Source organism: Bufo gargarizans, chromosome 6 (assembly GCF_014858855.1).
Source record: "Bufo gargarizans isolate SCDJY-AF-19 chromosome 6, ASM1485885v1, whole genome shotgun sequence".
NCBI classification, from domain to species: domain Eukaryota; kingdom Metazoa; phylum Chordata; class Amphibia; order Anura; family Bufonidae; genus Bufo; species Bufo gargarizans.
Genome location: NC_058085.1, coordinates 78,877,507 through 78,899,245, shown reverse-complemented (window position 1 = coordinate 78,899,245; position 21,739 = coordinate 78,877,507). Strand labels below are relative to the sequence as shown.

Below are 21,739 nucleotides of genomic sequence, written 5' to 3'. Positions count from 1 at the left end.
AGGAAAATATCAACTGAACATCACATAGACATAAACTTAACATCACATAAACATATTGTATCACAATTTATGACCACAAGGGTGGCCCTCACTGGCAGATGGTATATGGGACCAGGAGAGTGCCTCCAGCTTACTACAAGGCTGGAGTACCCCTCAGAACTCAGGTCTCAACTGAGGTTAAATAGCCCATGTAGCCACACCAACGCAGACACACCCAGTGCTCACAGACTAGGAAGGGAATTAACCCTTCTCACACCAGGGAAGGGAAGACAGCAACTAAAAGGGGAATACACACAATAAACCCATGCACACCAGACAAGGAAAGTGCACACATAAACACACGTTGCCAAAGACAACCGCATGCATGGACAGCGAGCCGCCCAGCAACCAGCTCAGGCTGCTCCACTGCCCAACAACCACAAGTTGCCAGCGTCAACCATACGTGAGGCAAGATACTAGCCCTCACCTGTGGTTGACAACAATACCAGACCGCGGGCAAATGCATGCGGGTCCCAAGGAGTCACGACCATGACCATGTTCGTGACAAGTAGGAGCTCTAGCATGTGCTTCCTCTTTCTTTGCGGTCTACTCAGAAACTCCCCTCTCCTGGCAGGAAGTAGGACCAGCCCACCCCTACCAAGAGGGTAGGAACAGGGTGGTTAATCCTGTTCCTGTCAACCATTACCTCCTCTGCTGGAATAAACGGCCTGCGCATAACATAAAATAAAATTACATAACAATATACAATAAAACATTTGCAGATACTCTTAGCTAGGGGTGGAACAAGGTTTAATTTCTCATAATCTGCAAGACAAGTGGTTACATTGATTGGATAAGTCAGGAACGTCAACTGGCATTAAAGGGGTTATTTGGATAAAGATAATGATGACCTATCCTCAGGTCATCATTATGACATTGACGGGGGTCCGAGTTCTGCAAATCAGCTGTTTCAGTGCAAGACTGCAAAGAAGGTTTGATTTGCAAAACATTGCTTATTAGTAGGGATGAGAGAACTTCAAGTTTTGAAGTTTGAGTTCTGGTATGTGCTGAATTGCATTATGGATTCCATTACCACAGGCCATAACACAATTCCATGACGGAATGCATAAGGACTCCTGCATAAAGGAAACCGGTCAGGTCCATTATGCAGGCCATAGACTTCTATTATGACAGAATGCCTCTAAAGGCATTACGTTATGCATTCCGTCATGGAATTGCATTATGGTCCGTGGTAACGGAATCCATAACACAATTCAGCAAATACCCCAACCCAAACTTCAAAACTTGAAGTTCACCCATCCCTACTTATTAGTCGCCGACTCTAAAATGTATGTGTCACGGCTGGCGGTGGGGGAAACCCCCAGCCGTGCGGTGCCAGGAGATGATAGGGTTACCCCTTGGCCGGGACCACAGAGTAAGGGAGCAGGTCACCTCCTATTGCGTCCCTAACGCTGACCCTGTCTCCTATCTGTATGAGCCGACCTTGGTGGTAGGAGGACTCATACGCCGGAACCTAAGTGTCCCTACGAGCCCTCAAGTCGGCCCTGAACTAGGGGACAGAGTAAGACGACCTGCTCCTCCTAGACACGGAGGAGCAGGAGTCTCAACGGCCAAGCAACACAGGGGGATACAAAAACAGCTATGGCAGTGGCAGGCAAATGGAAACAACTCATCACTCACCTGCCACAGACAACACAACCAGGAACCCATGTGCAGGTGCTGTAAGTACAAGACAACAACAGACACAGCACACACCAGACATCACACAGGAACCCTGGACCATAGGCTGCAATAACACAATCCCATACACACCTAAATAACACCGTGAAACATAGAATTTACTGACAAAGGTTTATGACCAGAAGGATGGTCCCCACCAGGCAGATGGAGGAGACAGGAGGATGGCTGAGAGCAACCTACTGAACCCAGCCAGGGACTGAGGCTTTATAGGCCAAGAGGCCACACCCAACGGTCAGAACACACCCAGTGACATCACACACACACTGGGAAGGAAATTAACCCTTCAAGCACCACAGAAGGGAAACTCACATAAAGGGGAAAGCACACAACCTCACTCACCTGTCTCAGACGGCAACGGCATGCGTGGCAACCGTGTCCTCCAGAACAGCCAACAGGCCGAGACACTTCCACAGCATGCAAACATCACCAGACGTTGCCGCGGACAACCGCAGGTGAAGGGAGGAGTCCAGGTGCATACTAAACATCACCTCGTGCACAACAAACAAACAAGGAAGTGCACAATATCACACGTTGTCAAGGGCAACCACACGCATGCCTATTGTCCACGGCAACCGCACCTGAGGCAACAACGAAGTGCTCCCAGCTGCGGTTGACAACGGAAAACCGCGGGCAACAGCATGCGGCACCCAAGGAGTCACGACCATGACCAAGGGTCGTGACAGTATGTGTGTCTCTTGCGCCTCTCTCCAATATTCTGCAGCTGAAATGCTCAAATTCTGTAATAAAAATTCCTTCTGTTTCCTACGCTGCAATTCTTGTCCAAGCTGGCCTCTTCTTGCCTTAAAGTGGGACGTTGAATTAGTATGCCCCGGAGATAAGCTTGCATAGCATCTCATTCACTCTGTCCTAAATGCAGCAGCCAGGCTGATCTATCCACTCGCTACACTGATGCCTCCACCTGCTGCCAGTCACTTCACTGGTTGCCTATCCATCACAGAATACAATTTAAACTTCTCACCCACAGAGCTCTCCACAGTGCTTCACCTCCTACATCTCCTCCTTCATTTCTATCTACCACCCCACTGGTGCTCTCCATTCTTCCAGTTATCTAAGACTAACATCCTCCGTAATTCGTACCCCTCACTCCCGTCTTCAAGACATTTCTCGAACTGCACTTGCTCTCTGGAACTTTCCTTGGACAATCAGGTTAATTCTCAACTTCCTTAGCTTCAAAAGTGCCTTAAAAACACATCTTTTCAGGCAGGCTTATCATGTTTGGTAAACTGACTCTTCCCCGTTAACCCCCCACCTCTACCAACCATAACTGAACACCTTCTTCTGACAGTAATCCCCTGACCCAGTGCACTAGTACACACAGCTCGGCATTCACAACTCTATTTAGTACATAGGTCGCTGGACCGCTTTAAAAAACAACCGATTTTACCTTTTGTGTCACCCCCATTCCCTCATAGATTGCGAGCAGGGCCCTCACACCTGGTGTTTAAGTTGTTTATTTCCCTGTAATTTTGTGGTGTCTTTTGATTTGTACATGAACCCTCTTAATTGTAAAGCACTGCGGAATATGGTGGTGCTATATACCGTATTTTTCGCCGTATAAGACGCACCGGCCCATAAGACGCACTTAGGTTTTTGAGGAGGAAAATAAGAAAAAAAATATTTTGAACCAAAAGGTGCACTTTTGGTGGGTTTTGAACTAATTGTGGTCTGTGGGTGACGCACTGTTATGGGGGATCTGTGGGTGACGCACTGTTATGGGGGATCTGTGGGTGACGCACTGTTATGGGGGATCTGTGGGTGACGCACTGTTATGGAGGATCTGTGGGTGACACTTATGGGGGATCTACTTACAATTAGAAGCGCTCGCCGTTTGGAGCAGAGAGAAGGGAGGAGGCAGGCCGGGAGGACGGGCGCTGGCAACGTGAGTCATACGTCATGCGCCCACGCCGCCTGCTTCATTCATAAAGTGGGCGGCGCAGGCTCGTGACGTATGACTCACGTTGCCAGCGCCCGTCCTCCCGGCCTGCCTCCTCCCTCCTCTCTGCTCCGAATGGCGAGCGCTTCTAATTGTAAGTACGGTATAACACAGAGCTCATTATCGCTCATTATGCGATTACATGCATACAACAATTAACTATTAGGGATATGATTATACAGTGAGCGGGGCCCGTGTAGTAGAATACAGTCACAGCACGGGCCCCGCTGTCATTATAAATGCAGATGCCGGCCCCCAGCCTCTCCTCCCTCACAGCTGATACACCCGCCGCACGGCATCGCGGCGGCTGTATCATTGAAAACTGTGCAAAATCAGCTACATTCGCCATATAAGACGCACTGCTATTTCCCCCGCCTCCCCCCGTCTTATACGGCGAAAAATACAGTAAATACAGATTATTATTATTTTTAATGCTTTTCCGAACTGTATTTTGATTTATACTAAAGGAAATCTGTCACATGGATTATTTTCACCAATAAAGTAAAACTATTGCCATGTAGAACATAACACCTCCTTCCCTGATGTAGCTTCCATTTGTCGTTTTTATTTTCTAGCTTGCGAAAATAATCTTTGTATGATATGTAAATTAGACAGTAAGGTGCCCAGAGGGGCATTATTTTATTTTAACTCTGCCCATGAAAGCCCCCATTCAGTGCCTGGGCCGGACCTCCAGCAGAGCCCAAGCATACCTTTCTTGGGCTGAGACCCCTCTCCCCCATCAGCACCATTGCCTCTGCCCCACCTTTACATCACTGACGTGAGGTAATGCCGCCTGGCGTTAGTCTGGTAGCTGGACTCTGTAGCGATTCAGGTACCTGTAGAGTGGGATGCCTTTGGCTGTTGACCCCCACGTGATACTCTGTTGGTTAATCTGTAGAGTGCTCTATGAGCTGCTTCCTTCTGGAGAGACTCCTGGTGCAGAAGGGGGCTCTTCTTCACCTCACTTCTACATCTTTCATGTCTTTTCAGCCCCACTGTCTAGATAAGTCTGCCTTCAACTAGAACTGCAACTCTTCCCTTTGGTAGGAAGCAGGACTAGCCCACTTGTGACCAAAAGGGGAGAATGGTAAGTTCCATTCTACCTAAAGATCTGTCTCTGCCAAATGCACACCATCTGCTGGACAACCAGGCACATTACATGAACATAACAAATAATAGTTTCAAAGCAATATTAGAAGTGCACAATGTAATAGGACCTGGAAATAAATACAAAGAAGACATTAATGTTAACCATTAAAGACAGTAGCAGGGTGCAGGAATGGTAATATGAAATGGTAGGAATGGTAATACCACTCTGAGGTGTTACAGGAGGGACTCGTTTTAATAGGTGGGAATCTCAATTTAGTGATAAATCCTTTATGAGACTCCTCACAGCACTCAGCCATTTCATACAGGGCTTTGGAGGGACTTGGGACATCCCTTTTGGATCAACGGGTGAGAGATGTGTGGAGAACTCTACACGCATATGCTAAGGACTTCACCTTCTCAAGTGCTCATAGGTCGTATTAGCGGCTGGATTATTTGTTTCTTAGTGACCGCTGCTTACCTAAAGTAACTTCTGCTACAGCTGGTAATATCACCATATCTGATCTCGCCCCCAATTTATTTTTCCTTTTCATTGTTAGATGTACTTGAAGGAGAAAGAACGTGGCGACTTAATGAAACCCTGCACTCCTCTGACTCCTCCATACGCTCTCTATCTGATAAACTGCAAACATACTTTACACTGAACACCCATATTGATACGTCCTTTTCGGTACAATGAGGTGGAGGCACTTAATGTCTGGGCAGCGGCAGCATACATGCGCATTAAACATAAATATTTTGCCCATGGCGATAAAGGTAGAAAATATGTCATACCTGGTGAAAAAGGCAAAATCTCGTGCATGGGTCTGACAGATTTTCACCTCCTAGGGGCGTCTCTGTGAAGCGACAGAGGATATTGTGCAGGAATTTGCATCATTCTATAGTCATCTTTATAATATATGTCCTGATGAAGTTTCCAGGCTTGTCAGGAAAGATCCCAGAAGATCTTGGATTTTCTGAACTCGCTATCCCTTCCTGCTCTGTCGGTCAGTGAAGGTTTAGACCTTCTTTGCCTGGTAACAGTGCAGGAGATCCGTAAAACCTTTCATATTGTCCAAGAACAAATGGCTTTCCAATTTTGTACTGTAAGAAAGTCTTCCCCACCCTAGCACCTGATATGGAGGCCTATTTCAATGATCTAATGATCTTCTTCAGGGTTCCCTCCCAGATAAGCAGTCTTTGGAGGCTCATATTTCAGTCTTCCCAAAAGGGAAAGATGCCTCCCTATATGGGAGCTATCACTCGATCCCCCTGCTAAATACTAATGTCATGCTATGGGCTAAACTTTTAGCAGTATGCCTTGCGCCCTACATTCATCGTGCATTTAGATCAAACTGGGTTTGTTACTGGCAGGGAGGGCTGATAGAGGGAGGGCTGAGACAACATCATGAGAGTTCTCCACTCCATCCATTCAATACACTGCTGCCTCCTGGACCTCGTTAACCCTTCCCAGCACTGATGCCAAGAAGGCATTTAAGAGAGTAGATTGGTTGTATATGAACCTCACACTACACAAATTTGGGCTCCCACCCCTTTTTATCGCTTCCGTGATGTCCCTTACTCAGACCCACAAGCTAAGGTCCTAGTTAATGGTTACCTTTCTCAGGCCTTTCTGATAAGGAATGGTACTTGGCAGGATTGCCCCCTTTCCCCCACACTGTTTATATTAGCTCTGGAGCTGTTACTCCAGGCAATTCGGCAACACCCAGACATATCAGGTCTATCAGTGCAGGAAAGGGAACATCGGGTGGCTGCATTTGCAGAGGCAGATGAAATGCTGCAATTACTCACTGACACTACGGAGGCATTTCCAGCTATCCTGGATCTATTTAGGAAGCATTGGTGGTTAATATTTTCCCATCTGTTGTCTGTACTTTAGAGAACGTGTACCATTTTTCTTGGTCCAGATCACTTTTCACCTATTTTGGGCTCAGAATTAGCCTGCTCCTATTAGATTTGTTTCGCCTAAATTACACCCCACTCCTCCACTCCATCCAGAAGCAACTGTCAGAGCTCAGTGTCCCGTACATGTCCTGGATGGGCAGGAAGAATTATCTTAAATGTTTTGCCGCGCCTACTGTATTTGTTGCAGACAGCACCCATCTACCTACCACCTTCTTTTTTTCCTTTCAATTTTTCGTTTGTTTTTGCATTTTGTTTTGAGAAGGGAGACTTCTATCCTACAGCCTTTTGGTTCTACCTTAGGACTTGGGTGGCTTTGGCCTTCCAGATAACATGCAACTTTAGTACTACTAACCTCTAAGTTGTCTATAGGTCCATCTCTGGTCCATCTCTGGGATATTGTGGCAGTTTGGCTGCAGATTCTTGTCCTCAGTTAGTTTATTTTGGTGCATAGCCAGGAGTACAAGTGTCTCCTTTCCTGCTATCCCTTCTTTGTTGCAACGAGTCATTGCTAATGTGAGAAGATGCTGTATTGAAGTGGCACCACAGCAGTTGTAGGAGTCCGAGTGGGAGTTAAAGGGGTTCTCCAGGATAAAAAAAAAAAATAATAATATTAGGGTACTTTCAACTAGCATTGTTCGGATCTGGCAGGAAGTTCCAGCAATGGAACTGCCTGCAGGATCCGCCAAACCGTATGCAAACAAAAATATGTTTTTTCCGGATCCATTAGATGAAATACCGGATCCGTCTCATCTGGTATCATCTGGCATAACGGATCCGGTATTTAATTTTTTTCAAAGATCAAAAGCAAAAAATAGCTCCTCCTATGTCCTGGCGCATGCGCAGACTGGAAAACAAGTGCGGTATTGTTCCGGGATTTTGTCTGGAAAAAATACCGCAGCATGCTGCGGTATTTTGTCCAGTCAAATACCGTACAAGGGACGGAACGGAAGACATCCTGTTCTGTTATTGAGACCCTAAATGCAGGTGAATCTCTGTGGGAATGGAGGTGATGAGGAGACATGAGAGGAGGGTGAGGTGTGGCTAATGAGCAGCAGCACTTGTATGCAGCCTCCATTACCACAGCCCCACATTACCACCATCTGTCCTGTCCGTCCTCTCTGTACTTCATGTCTCCTCATTAACTAAATTCCCCAAAGATTCAGCTAAAGTTCTTATCATCTGTATTCAGGATCATAATCCCTGACAAGTAGAGAGCAGAGAGGAGGATGAGGCAGCTCTTTACCTCAGTGTTGTAAAGTAACTTGTCCTCATGTTGGATCAGGACAGGTTTTGTGTGAACTAATGGAACAGCGGCCATTTTGTTTCCCCTGATGACTGCCCCCCAGACAAAACAAGCCATAATAAATAAGAAAAGGTAATTTAAGTATTTTCATTTTCTTAATTCCCGGAGAACCCCTTTAATAACACATGCAGCAGCTTACGTCATTTGCTAGGCCACGTCCGGCGTAACAAGCCATCTTGATCTTGCCCGTCACCACCAATCTGAGGATCTGGATCAGGCCCCATGCACACGGCCGTGTTTCACAGCCGTGTGCGGGCCGTGGAACCGCGGCCTGGATCCCTCCTGAGAGCAGGAGCGCACGGCGTCACTGGTTGCTATGACGCCGTGCGCTCCCTGCTGCCGGCACAGTACAGTAATACACTGGTATAGATCATACCAGTGTATCTCTGTATTGCGGCGGCAGCAGGGAGCGCACGGCGTCATAGCAACCAGTGACACTGTGCGCTCCTGCTCTCAGGAGGGATCCAGGCCGCGGTTCCACGGCCCGCACACGGCCGTGTGCATGGGGCCTAAGAGTGATACCATGGCACTGAATACCTTGGCACTCTGACTGACACTTTTATAGGTGCACTCTGGCTTAGATTATGGAGGAACCTTTACTCTAATATTATGGCCATACTGTTATGGGAGTAGACATGGTCAGTATTACTATCATGGGGGTACCATGGTTTTGACTGTCATAGAAGTACTGCTAAAGAGGCAAATCAGCTGGCCTTGTTATTGGTAACACTAGCACTGTTAAAGGGGTTTTGTGAGATTTTAATATTGATTGATTGATTGAGGGTAGGTCATCAATATCTGATAGGCGATGGTCCAACTCCTGGGTCCCCAGCTGTTTGAAGAGGCCACGGATGCTCAGCTTTGCACAGCGGCCTTCTCCTAAGCCTTCACATGGTCTTTGTGCAGCACAGCCCCATTCAAGTCAATACAATAACAGCAACTATACAATGTAAAGTGCTGTGCTTGCTATGGTATAAAGAGGCTGCAGCACTCGCACTAGTGCCTCGGCCCCTTCAAACAGGTAATCGGCCAGGGTGCCTGGAGTTTAACCTCCATCGATCAGATACCAATGACCTATGCTGGGGATATGGAATCAATATTAAAATCCTGGACAACCCCTACTATTGTCAGCCGAACCTGTCATTTTTGAGGGACTGGCCAACAATCTAGTGTATGTGGGGGGGCTCTGAATCTCCTCTGACAGATGCTTTTGTTCTCCTGGGAGGTAAGCTACCACCAGTGGTATTTGGCAGTGGCTTTCTCCTCTCCCCCATTCAAAACACATACATGTTCAGCCAAGTAAGTACATGGGGCTGCCGGGAGTGATAGCTGTTGGCCAACAGTTATTGAAGGTGCATGGGCGCCTTTAAGAGGCCCTTTGGCTATCATTATGAGACAGAGGTCAGAATATGCAGCAACTTCGCCACCAGATTTTGCTGCTGCGCGGCCGATTTCACCCTTGTACAATGAAAGAAGTAAAATGCACCCCAGGGAAAATCTGTAGCAGAAATTTGAAATGCTACAGATTTAAGAACTGTGCACCGTAGGTTAATTTCCATGCAGAAAATAATCCACTGCATATGTGTCATCCGCATGGTTGCTACTCTAATCCACTAAGACATTTCCATTCGCAAATCTGCACAGAAAATATACGGCATTTACACTGAAGGGCCCTTTACATGGGTCGAAAATCGCACAGATTATCGCTAATGAGCATTCATAGTAATGCTTGTTAGCGATGATAGGGCGGTGTAATTGTACTGCCGATTACCCCATGAACAGTCATGTAAGCACAATCTCCTGCCGGCAAACGAGTCCCTATGGGGAAGAGTGATGGCATTAGCGATTGCTCCTCCCTATACTCTGGAGCAGATTGTTGCATGTAAATGCACTGGTCTCTTCCGCTAGCGATCAGGAGATTAACGGGAAGGAATGCTTCCTTCCTGAGAATCTGCTGTAATATTGTCCCGTGTAAAGGGACCCAAAGTGTAAGGGCTTCATGGCAGATGGTCCTTAGAGATCTCTGCTTGCAGTAATTGAATCATTACTTGATGTGATGGTTATGTGATAATAGAGGTGCAGGGCGTATCACAGTCCAGGTGATTCCTATTGTAAGTATTGTACACATCTTTTATGGCAGTCACCTGTGTAAGGTCAGTGTAATCTGCAATATGGATTGTCTCCTGCAGTAAAAAGGAACGTGAAGAAGAAGAACGCGCAAATGTCATCACAAGTGGAACTCTGCTCATTATGGCCTTCTTTAGACTACAAGAAAATGATAATAATGGCTACATAATACAGTACTTTGAACAGGTATGTGTCTAGTGCTAAAATAGATTTCGGGAAATATTATTGGTCAAAAAAATATTTAGCCTCTTCCAAACATAACATTTATAAAAAAAAAAATAATAGGGATTGCACAAATTAGAGGCATTATCCACATCCACATCAGCTTTTATCAGGCTGTGATTTCATTGATTGGTATTGACAATTTTTTTAAAATACATGAGCCCTTCATTCTTTGGCGTTCCTCCTTACACCCCCTTCCCCCACTGATCATAGAAACATAGAATGTGTCGGCAGATAAGAACCATTTGGCCCATCTAGTCTGCCCAATATACTGAATCCTATGGATAGCCCCTGGCCCTATCTTATATGAAGGATGGCCTTATGCCTATCCCATGCATGCTTAAACTCCTTCACTGTATTTGCAGCTACCACTTCTGCAGGAAGGCTATTCCATGCATCCACTACTCTCTCAGTAAAGTAATACTTCCTTATATTACTTTTAAACCTTAAGAAATACATTCAAAATCTACATTAAAATTAAAGCTTTAACGTGTGGGGTGTTAATTAACCAGTTAATGATTTCCCTTCGAGCTCCCACAGTCCCGTCTACCAGACAGGCTGATGCTTTTTCTTACAGTGTGCAAGCACGGCCACCGCTGCTGGATATGAGCAGTGTATAATGCAATGGTAAAGTGAATCAAGCCAGCAAAGGAGGCAATATCGACAATCTCACAAGTGTCTTGCAGGAGTGGATAACTCTAACTTGGCATAGCTACCTTGAAAATCGCGTGGTCCACCAAAACGCATTTATGCTGACCTTACTGAGGACATCATAAAATAGTGACAGAAATGCTGATGTCAGCGGTGTGCCCCTCATGAGCTAAAAGTAAGTGGTTGCTGAGAACCACCATCATAATCATTGCAGCCCAGGCCTTGACAAGAGTCAAATCTACCTGAGAAGAGTCCTGGTTATTCATGATCTCCTGCTCTCCCTGTCCATCTGCTGATGATTGGCCGTTCTCTCCTGGAGAGAAAGGGAGAAAACTAGGTAGAAGACTAAGTCATCAGCAGGAGAGCAGGAATTCATGAATAACCAGGACTCTTCTCAGGTGGCCGTGACTCTTTTCCAGGCCCAGTCTGCAATGATTGTGATGTTGGTTCTCGGCAACCACTCACTTTTCACTTTTAAATGACAGACCGCTGAAATCAACTCGCTTGTCTCTACTTTATTCTGCCGTTAGTATGGGCAGCATAAAGGTGATGACAGCTTCCCTTTAAGTAACCTCACACAAAGTAATGCCTTCTAAGTGCTCCCACACAGTATGATGTCCCCTTAAGTTGCTGCCCATACAGTGATGCCCCCCACATATAATGATGACTCTTTAAGTGCCCCCCACACAGTATGATGTTGCCTTTATTTGGTTTCCAACTCTTTTTAGCAAATCATCAATAAATTAATACAAATACAAATCTGATATAAAGGTTGCATATCTGCGCTCCGACACACAAGCCAAATTGAGTAGTCTGCCATGATGTGGGCAAACCTAAAGCAGGTATAGACCTTGTCTTGTAAAGGAATTGTATCTAACAGTCATAAAGAAAAAAAGAAATGCAAACACGTCATAGCAAAGCCATGAAACCAAAACTAGAGACCCTGACAGCATCAAGGCACAGCAATCCAACACATCAGAATCCAGCACATCAGGCAACACGCTCAACTGGCGTCACAGCAGCACAAGCAGCTCCACAAAAAATGGAGGAAAGAGGAAGAAAGGGAAGGAAGAAGCTATCCTATAAGTCCATAGGCTGCTCTTAGAAAACTGGCACCATATTGCATATGAAGTGATTGAGATAGGTGGTCTATTCCTGAGGATAGGTCAGAAGTAAGATGTAAAAAAAAAACTTTAAGGGCCGTTTCACACGAGCGGATGCCGTGCGTGGCATCCGCTCCGTAAAAGAGTGCCAAGACCCGCTGCAGACTGCAGAGGCACGGAGCAGTAACATGACTGTTAATGCTCCGTGCCTCTCTGTGATCTCTTTACTACGAAATCACAGTGACAACTGTGATTTCGTAGGAAAGAGATCACAGAGAGGCACGGAGCATTATCAGTCATGTTACTGCTCCGTGCCTCTGCAGTCTGCAGCGGGTCTTGGCACTCTTTCACGGAGCGGATGCCACGCACGGCATCCGCTCGTGTGAAACGGCCCTAAGTTGTTTAAAATCTTTTTATGGGGCAGATTAGGAATTTAAAGAAAATATGGACCTCAGCTGCTGCAGAACATCATAACACACACCTCAGCTGCTGCAGAGCCTCATTAAACACACCTCAGCTGCTGCAGAGCCTCATAACACACAAGCTGCTGCAGAGCCTCATAACACACACCTCAGCTGCTGCAGAGCCTCATAACACACAAGCTGCTGCAGAGCCTCATAATACACACCTCAGCTTCTGCAGAGCCTCATAATACACACCTCGGCTGCTGCAGAATCTCATAATACACAACTCAGCTGCTGCAGAGCCTCATAATACACACCTCAGCTTCTGCAGAGCCTCATAATACACACCTCGGCTGCTGCAGAATCTCATAATACACACCTCAGCTGCTGCAGAGCCTCATAATACACACCTCCGCTGCTGCAGATTCTCATTATACACACCTCAGCTGCAGCAGATTCTTATACTACACACCTCAGCTGCTGTAGAGCATCATAATACAAACCTCGGGTGCTGCAGAGCCTCATAATACACACCTCAGGTGCTGCAGAGCCTCTTAATACACACCTCAGGTGCTGCAGAGCCTCATAACACACACCTCCGCTGCTGCAGATTCTCCTAATACACACCTCAGCTGCTGCAAAGCCTCATAATACACACCTCAGCTGCTGCAGAATCTCATAATACACACCTCAGGTGCTGCAGAATCTCATAATACACACCTCAGCTGCTGCAGAATCTCATAATACACACCTCAGCTGCTGCAGAATCTCATAATACACACCTCAGCTGCTGCAGAGCCTCATCATACACTCCTCAGCTGCTGCAGAACCTCAAAATACACCACAAATGCTGCAGAACACAACACACACCTCAGCTGCTGCGATTCTCATAATACACACCTCAGCTGCAGCAGATTCTCATAATACACACCTCAGCTGCAGCAGATTCTCATAATACACACCTCAGCTGCTGCAGAGCCTCATAATACACACCTCAGGTGCTGCAGAGCCTTATAACACACACCTCAGCTGCTGCAGAATCTCATAATACACACCTCCGCTGCTGCAGAGCCTCATAATACACACCTCAGCTGCTGCATAGCCTCATAATACACGCCTCAGCTGCTGCATAGCCTCATAACACACACCTCCACTGTTGCAATTCTCATAATACACACCTCAGCTGCAGCAGATTCTCATAATACACACCTCAGCTGCTGTAGAGCCTCATAATACACACCTCTGCTGCTGCAGAGCCTCATAACACACACCTCCGCTGCTGCAGATTCTCATAATACACACCTCAGCAGCTGCAGAGCCTCATCATACACTCCTCAGCTTCTGCAGAACCTCAAAATACACCGCAAATGCTGCAGAACACAACACACACCTCCGCTGCTGCAGATTCTCATAATACACCCCTCAGCTGCTGCAGAGCCTCATAATACACAACTCAGGTGCTGCAGAGCCTCATAATACACACCTCAGTTGCTGCAGAATCCCATAATACACACCTCAGGTGCTGCAGAGTGTCACGGATGGGGTTGCAGAAAGCTGGAACTTATAAATAAACATCCAACTGGCTTGATCCCAAACTTAGGAGCATATGGGTGAGCCCTATAAAACCCCTAGAGCTCTCCCTGACTGCTATGCCCATGCAAAGGTCTTTATGGTAGACGATTGCATGTCCACGTACCTCATACTATGTAACACCTGAAAACCCTATAATAGTGAGGGGACACACCACCGGCTCCCTGCACTTAATACAGACGGAGTTAGGGTCACCTAGAATCAAACCAGCAAGGAAACACAAATAAAGGAAACAGACTTATCTGAGGAATCAGCAGAAGCAGCATCCAACAGTGAACACAATCCAAGAAGAAGTATAAACTGCAAAGTGAGGCAGTATGGGAAGGAATATAAAGGGAGACAATTAGTGTAAATAGGTAACAGCTGGGAGAAGGAAAGGAGATGACAAAGTGAAACCAAAACAAAGAACTTCATGCAGGTAGAGAAGAACATCTAACAGACCTTCTCACAGAAGTGGTGGTGACACAGATCCTGATAATACACACCTCAGCTTCTGCAGAATCTCATAATACACACCTCAGCTGCTGCAGAGCCTCATAATACACACCTCAGGTGCTGCAGAATCTCATAATACACACCTCAGCTGCTGCACAACCTCATAATACACACCTCAGCTGCTGCAGAATCTCATAATGCACACCTCAGCTGCTGCAGAGCCTCATAATACACACCTCGGGTGCTGCAGAGCCTCATAATACACACCTCAGGTGCTGCAGAATCTCATAATACACACCTCCGCTGCTGATGATTCTCATAATACACACCTCAGGTGCTGCAGAATCTCATAATACACACCTCAGGTGCTGCAGAATCTCATAGTACACACCTCAGCTGCTGCAGAGCCTCATAATACACACCTCCGCTGCTGATGATTCTCATAATACACACCTCAGGTGCTGCAGAATCTCATAATACACACCTCAGGTGCTGCAGAATCTCATAGTACACACCTCAGCTGCTGCAGAATCTCACAATACACACCTCAGGTGCTGCAGAATCTCATAGTACACACCTCAGGTGCTGCAGAATCTCACAATACACACCTCAGCTGCTGCAGAATCTCATAATACACACCTCCACTGCTGCAAAGCCTCATAATACACTCCTCATCTGCTGCAGAACACATAATACACACCCAAGCTGCTGCAGAACCTGATAATACATACCTTATCTGCTGCAGAACACCATAATACACACCTCAGCTGCTGCAAAGCCTATAATACACAGCTCTGCTGCTGCAAAGCCTCACAATACACTCCTCATCTGCTGCAGAACACATAATACACACCCAAGCTGCTGCAGAACACCACAATACACACCTCAGCTGCTGCAAAACCTCATAATACACACCCAAGCTGCTGCAGAATCTTAAAAGCTCAGCTGATTCACAATATCTGAATATACACTTTAGGTGCTGCAGAATCTCATAATAAAGTCCCAGAAAATAATGCACTATAGTAGTAGATGCAAACATAACATATGGGCTAAGCCCTCACTCTAGTAATAAAATCTGAGACTCTTAGCCAATACATTTTGATCAAAACAAATCTTTGCCCACCTACCCAGCGCCAAGGTGGTCTCAGTCTGGCAGGTCCTATGCTAAACCTACCTATGCCGTTATTTATCTGTGTTCAGGAGCGCAGACCCCACATATAGTGTGCTGCTTCTAGTCACCTCTATGTGCATCAGCATCTATTACTATAATGCATTATTTTCTGTGACTTGCAGCCGTACACATCCGCATATTTAGTATCATATCGTGCAGGATGTTTTGTATCCCCTTTTTTTCATGATTTGTAGAACCTCATAATACACAAGTCAGATGCAGCAGATTTTTTTTAATGCACCGGACCCTCATAATACACAACAAATTTTGTATAAAATCATAATACACCTCTCTGCTGCTGCAGAACCCTATAATACACATCACAGCTGCTGCAGAACCTCATAATACACATCACAGCTGCTACAGAATATCATAATACACACCTGCTGCAAACCATAGGCCGCCCAGGTAGGTGGAATTTTGGTGGCATGTAGCATCTACATCTCAACTTTGTTGTGGAAAATCCAACTTTAGGCATAAATATACAATGTGACATTTTAGAAACCTGAATTCATGTATCAATTTACAATGTTTATGCAGAAGCACTTCCTCCTCATAAGAAAAGACTTGTGCAATGCAAAAAGTGGAGGAGCTATCCATACCAGCTGAAAACATTATCCATTGGTGACATTATATTAGCGAGGGCATGTTTTGTGTGGCAGTAAGAGCAGTATATCCATCAGAGCTCTATACTTGAAAGGGATGGCCGCTCTGCTCACAGGGGCACAATAAGGTTAGTTTCACACTGCCATTAGCTCTCTGGATCCGGCAATGCCGAGTGTTACCGGAATACCTGCCAGCCCAATGGACATAAATGAGGTCCGGTAGAGATCGGTGCATATTTGCTGATTAGCGGCCAGATCTTGGCTGGACCAAATTATAGTCAATCAGAGAACAGCCTGAGAACAGAGAGAGCAGAAAACAACTACTAACGGCATTATTAAAAAAGCTTAAGCCTGCAGAACATTAGAAAGAGCAGGCCGAGAAGACTGAACATCTTCCCAACAGAGGAGATGGGGAAGGAGGTGAGGTGCCCCCAAAAAGGATGGGCAGGTGGGCTTTTCTCCTTCCTCAATTGCTATGTAGCATATGAGCAGTGAGGATCACAGGGATTTCAGACCCTGTCCTGCTGCATTTGTGAGAACCTCTGTGAGAGCTTACTGCCAGGAAGGTGCAGGGCGAGAGGAACAGCACAGCTTAAAGGGGTTGCCCCATCTGGGACATTTTTGGCATATCAGTAGGATATGCCATAAATGTCTAATAGGTGGTGGTCCCACCTCTGGGACTAACTTCTGTCTCAAAAAACGGGCCCTGCTGTGGTACTCAGCTCAGTGATGGCACGTCTCTTGCCCAGCGCTCACGCCCCCAGTTGAGGGTATTGAAAGTTGGATCTATGGTGATCCTTCTGTGGCAAATAGCCAGTTTTGCGAGGGTACACCACAATCTACCAGATGTAGTATTTAGGCCTCATGCACACGACCGTTGTTCCGTGATCCGTTTCCGTTTCCGTGTGTCTTCCTTTATTTTTGGAGGACCACCAGACATAAAGGAATTAAAAAAAAAGACAAGTTTGCCATGCAAATGATAGGAAAAAAACGGACGCGGATGACAATCTTGTGTGCCTCCGCATTTTTTAGAGGTCCCATTGACTTGAATGGGTCCGCGAACAGTTTTCCGGACTGGAACCACAGATTACGGAGGCAGATGGCAAACGGTGCATTAGCCGAGTTTTCAATGGACCCATTTAAGATCAACGGGTCCGCAGAAAATCACGAAAAACGGTGCAACAGACACGGAATAAAACAACGGTTGTGTGCATGAGGCCTTAGGGAAATGTCCAGATATTACGTGGTCCTCACAAGGTGCTTCTTGATAGGGGCTCTCAACTTGGGGAAGGAAACCATTGTCAACATTAGGAAATAATTTCCAGGTACTGTCCTTGGAAATTCAGAATGAGAATTCATATCTGTCACTACATGTGCATAAGTTGACCTATTGAAATGTCTACACCTTATTTGTACATCTCTCTCCAGGTCCTACATTCTATCTTCTTTTTTGGATATATTAACAAAAAAAAAATCTTACCAGAAGACTTCCTTCCTGAAGAAGTGATTTCGCAACTTAAAAATCTGTTCCCGAAGCCATTCAGAGAGTACAACACCCATCTCCCTTATTACACCCCATACTCCATTCTCCTGGAATATGTAAGTTTTTAAAACTACGGTCTTACATGAAAAGTAGACGGGCTGGTGCATAGAAAACACCACGGCTGAAGAATTGGGGAGATGTAAAAGCTTGAGCTTCCTTTTTAAAACACTAGGAAAAATGCAAGGGACACAAGGTATTGCATATTCAAATTCATAATTGCAACGCAGGCCCTATAGAAGTGAATTGGGCTGTGTGAAAATCGCAAGCAAGTGCGGATGCGGTGCTATTTTCTCGCACGGTTGCTAGGAGACGATCGGGATGGGGACCCGATCATTATTATTTACCCTTATAGCATGGTTATAAAGGAAAATAATAGCATTCTTAATACAGAATGCATAGTATAATAGGACTGGAGGGGTTAAAAAAAAATAATAATAATTTAACTCACCTTAATCCACTTGTTCGCGCAGCCCGGCTTCTCTTCTGTCTTCATTTTGCTGTGCACAGGAAAAGGACCTGTGGTGACGTCACTGCACTCATCACATGGTCCGTCACATGATCCATCACCATGATGGATCATGTGATGGACCATGTGATGAGTGCAGTGACATCATCAAAGGTCCTATTCCTGTGCACAGCAAAATGATGACAGAAGAGAAGCCGGGCTGGGCGAACAAGTGGATTAAGGTGAGTTAAAAAAATATTATTATTTTTTTAACCCCTGCAGCCCTATTGTACTATGCATTCTGTATTAAGAATGCTATTATTTTCCCTTATAACCATGTTATCACGCGGAAAAATCGCACATTTTCCCGCAACGCACCCGCATGTTATCCGGCCCTAAAACATGACGCCCGTGTGAAAGAGGCCTAAGGGTGAATGCACATAAGATTCGCATGTGCATTTCCACACCAAAAACAGCAATTTCTAACATTGGTTTTTGGTACTGATTTGATGTGGTTTTGCCTCAGATCTAACTTTTCCATTGAAAAGGGTGAAATCGGCAGCAAAAACCACAAACATAATTGATATGCTGCAGATTTTGAAATCCACAATGCAGGTCAATTTCCGTTTTGTGTAGGACCTCGTCCACACTTCCTTTGCAGACTGCCAAATACATACGGTTCTGTGCATGAGCCCTTAAGCTGATGAATTCCCTATCAAGGACTGTTTCACACAAGCGAGTCCATTGCGGGAATCACACGCTGCAAGATCCTCCGTTCTGGACTTGCAGGAGCCCACAGCATTATAGTGATTTATAATGCTGTGTACCTCTGCTTGACCTTACTTCTACAGGATCATACTCACAGCTTTATGAAACAATGATTCTGTATCAGAAGGCCATGCAGAGGCACACAGCATTATAAATCATGATAATGCCCTGTGCTCCTGCAAGTCCAGAACAGAGGATCAAGCTCACACACGGAATGTTATTCCCGCTATGGACTCGCTTGTGTGAAACAGCTCTAAGTGTACCGTTGTTCCTAGCAAAAGGGGGCTGTGCTCCTGAAACCTTTCAGGTTGCATGCATCATGCTCTGGCTGCCTCCGTGATGCCATGTTCCTTGCTTACCAACTACCGGGACTTGATACCAAGTGATTTATCTCATCTGGACTGATAGGATGCATATTTATCTCTGTACCTTGTGTTTTATGTATTTGAGTAGAGAATCTTTTCTAATATCTCGCATCCCTTGCATTTTTCCTGGTGGTGTGGTTTGCATGTTAGCGTGGCAACCGTATATCTCTTTGATGCTTCCCTTTTAAAGGATATGTCTGCTTTTGCAGCCATCTTATTTTTGCTTTTAGTTACACCATTTTGGAGTATGTGTGACATTTTAATCACTTTTTAGTCAATTTTTAGTGGGAGGTGAAGCAACCAAAAAACAACGAATTGGCCATTTTGACACTTTTTTTTTTTTTTCCGTTTCGCTGTTGGCCATATGGGATAAATATTTTTATATTTTATAACATAAGTGTATGTTTATCATTTTTATCACAAACTTCTCAATAAAAAGAGATTTGTTAAAAAAAAAATATATTTTTATATTTTAATAGTATGGGTGTTTTCACATGCTGCAATGCCCATGATGTTTATTTTTTTAATTGTTTATGTATTTTTATTTTGAGGAAAGTGGGATATATTTTTTCCTTATTTTTTTTTGTATTTTTAAAACTTTTTTTTTTTACTTACATTTATAAAATAGTCCCCCTAGGGAACTTGAACAAGCAATACTTAGGCTACTTTGACACTCGCGTTTTGTGCGGCTCCGTCATGGACGGATCCGTTCAGATAATACAGCCGTCTGCATCCATTCAGAATGGATCAGTTTGTATTATCTTTAACATAGCCAAGATGGCTTGAAAGTTAATGGAGGACGGATCCGTTTTCTATTGTGCCAGATTGTGTCAGTAAAAATGGATCCGTCCCCATTGACTTACATTGTGTGTCAGAACGGATACGTTTGGCTCAGTTTCATCAGACGGACACCAAAACGCTGCAAGCGTCCGTGACTGCGGGGATAAGAAACTTCAAAATGACACATCCTTTCATTTTTAACCCCCCCCCCTCCCTGTAGCCCTCATTGTTATGTGCCGGCGGGCTGTGCGGGAATGGGGGGTGCTGACCGGGCGGGCGTGCGATCATCCGCCCGCACCCTTTCTCATTTCCAGGATGGCTGAGGCACAGATGTCAGCCGTTTAACCCCTTCCATGCTGCGGTCCGTAGGGACCTCTGTATGGAAGGGGTTAACAGGGAGGGAGCCCCCTCCCTCTCCCATCCGGGGCTGCTGTGCCGTTTCAGCCCCCGATTCTTGACTGGATCACAGAGGGAGGGGGCCCCCCTCCCTCCCCATCACCCGCTGCTCTGTTGTGGTGATGGTTACCATGGCAACCGGACGCCTTCACAGGCTTCCGGCTTGCCATGGTAAGGCTTCCTTCTGTGCCCTGCCGTGTGCCTGTACAGCAGTTTACAACCACATATGGGGTGTTTCTGCGAACTACAGAATCAGGGCAATAAATATTGAGTTTTCTTTGGCTGTTAACCCTTGCTTTGTTACTGGAAAAAACTTATTAAAATGGAAAATTTGCAAAAAATATGAAATTCAGAAATTTTATCTCCATTTGCCATTAACTGTTGTGGAACACCTAAAGGGTTAACAAAGTTTGTAAAATCAGTTTTGAATACCTTGAGGGGTGTAGTTTCTAGAATGGGGTCATTTTTGGGTGGTTTCTATTATGTAAGCCCCACAAAGTGACTTCAGACCTGAACTGGTCCTTAAAAAGTGGGTTTTGGAAAATTTCTGAAAAATTTGAAAAGATTTGCTTCTAAACTTCTAAGCCTTGTAACGTCCCCAAAAAATAAAATGGCATTCCCAAAATGATCCAAACATGAAGTAGACATACGGGGAATGTAAATTAATTACTATTTTTGGAGGTATTACTATGTATTATAGAAGTAGAGAAGTTGAAACTTGGAAATTTGCACATTGAAAAAAAAAAAATGTAAATTTGGTATTTTTTTATATATTTTTTTTTTACTTCATTTTACCAGTGTCATGAAGTATAATATGTGACGAAAAAACAATCTCAGAATGGCCTGGATACAGTGGAGGAAATAATTATTTGACCCCTCACTGATTTTGTAAGTTTGTCCAATGACAAAGAAATGAAAAGTCTCAGAACAGTATCATTTCAATGGTAGGTTTATTGTAACAGTGGCAGATAGCACATCAAAAGGAAAATCGAAAAAATAACTTTAAATAAAAGATAGCAACTGATTTGCATTTCATTGAGTGAAATAAGTATTTGAACCCTCTAACAAAAAAAGACTTAATACTTGGTGGAAAAACCCTTGTTTGCAAGCACAGAGGTCAAACGT

At 45.1% G+C, this 21,739-nt stretch overlaps 1 protein-coding gene across 3 annotated transcripts in view; it reads left to right on the top strand.

Moving 5' to 3' along the window:
• LOC122941399 overlaps window positions 1–21,739 on the top strand; it is a 47,961-nt gene that overhangs the window by 11,922 nt on the left and 14,300 nt on the right. For 2 of the 3 annotated variants that reach the window (XM_044298622.1, XM_044298623.1), the window contains 2 exons: window positions 10,199–10,322; window positions 17,746–17,916. In XM_044298622.1, coding sequence (XP_044154557.1) covers window positions 10,199–10,322; window positions 17,746–17,916 — 295 coding nt within the window. Of the gene's footprint in view, window positions 1–4,684; window positions 4,782–10,198; window positions 10,323–17,745; window positions 17,917–21,739 lie in introns of all 3 variants that reach the window. The other variant, XM_044298624.1, reaches the window with a different exon arrangement.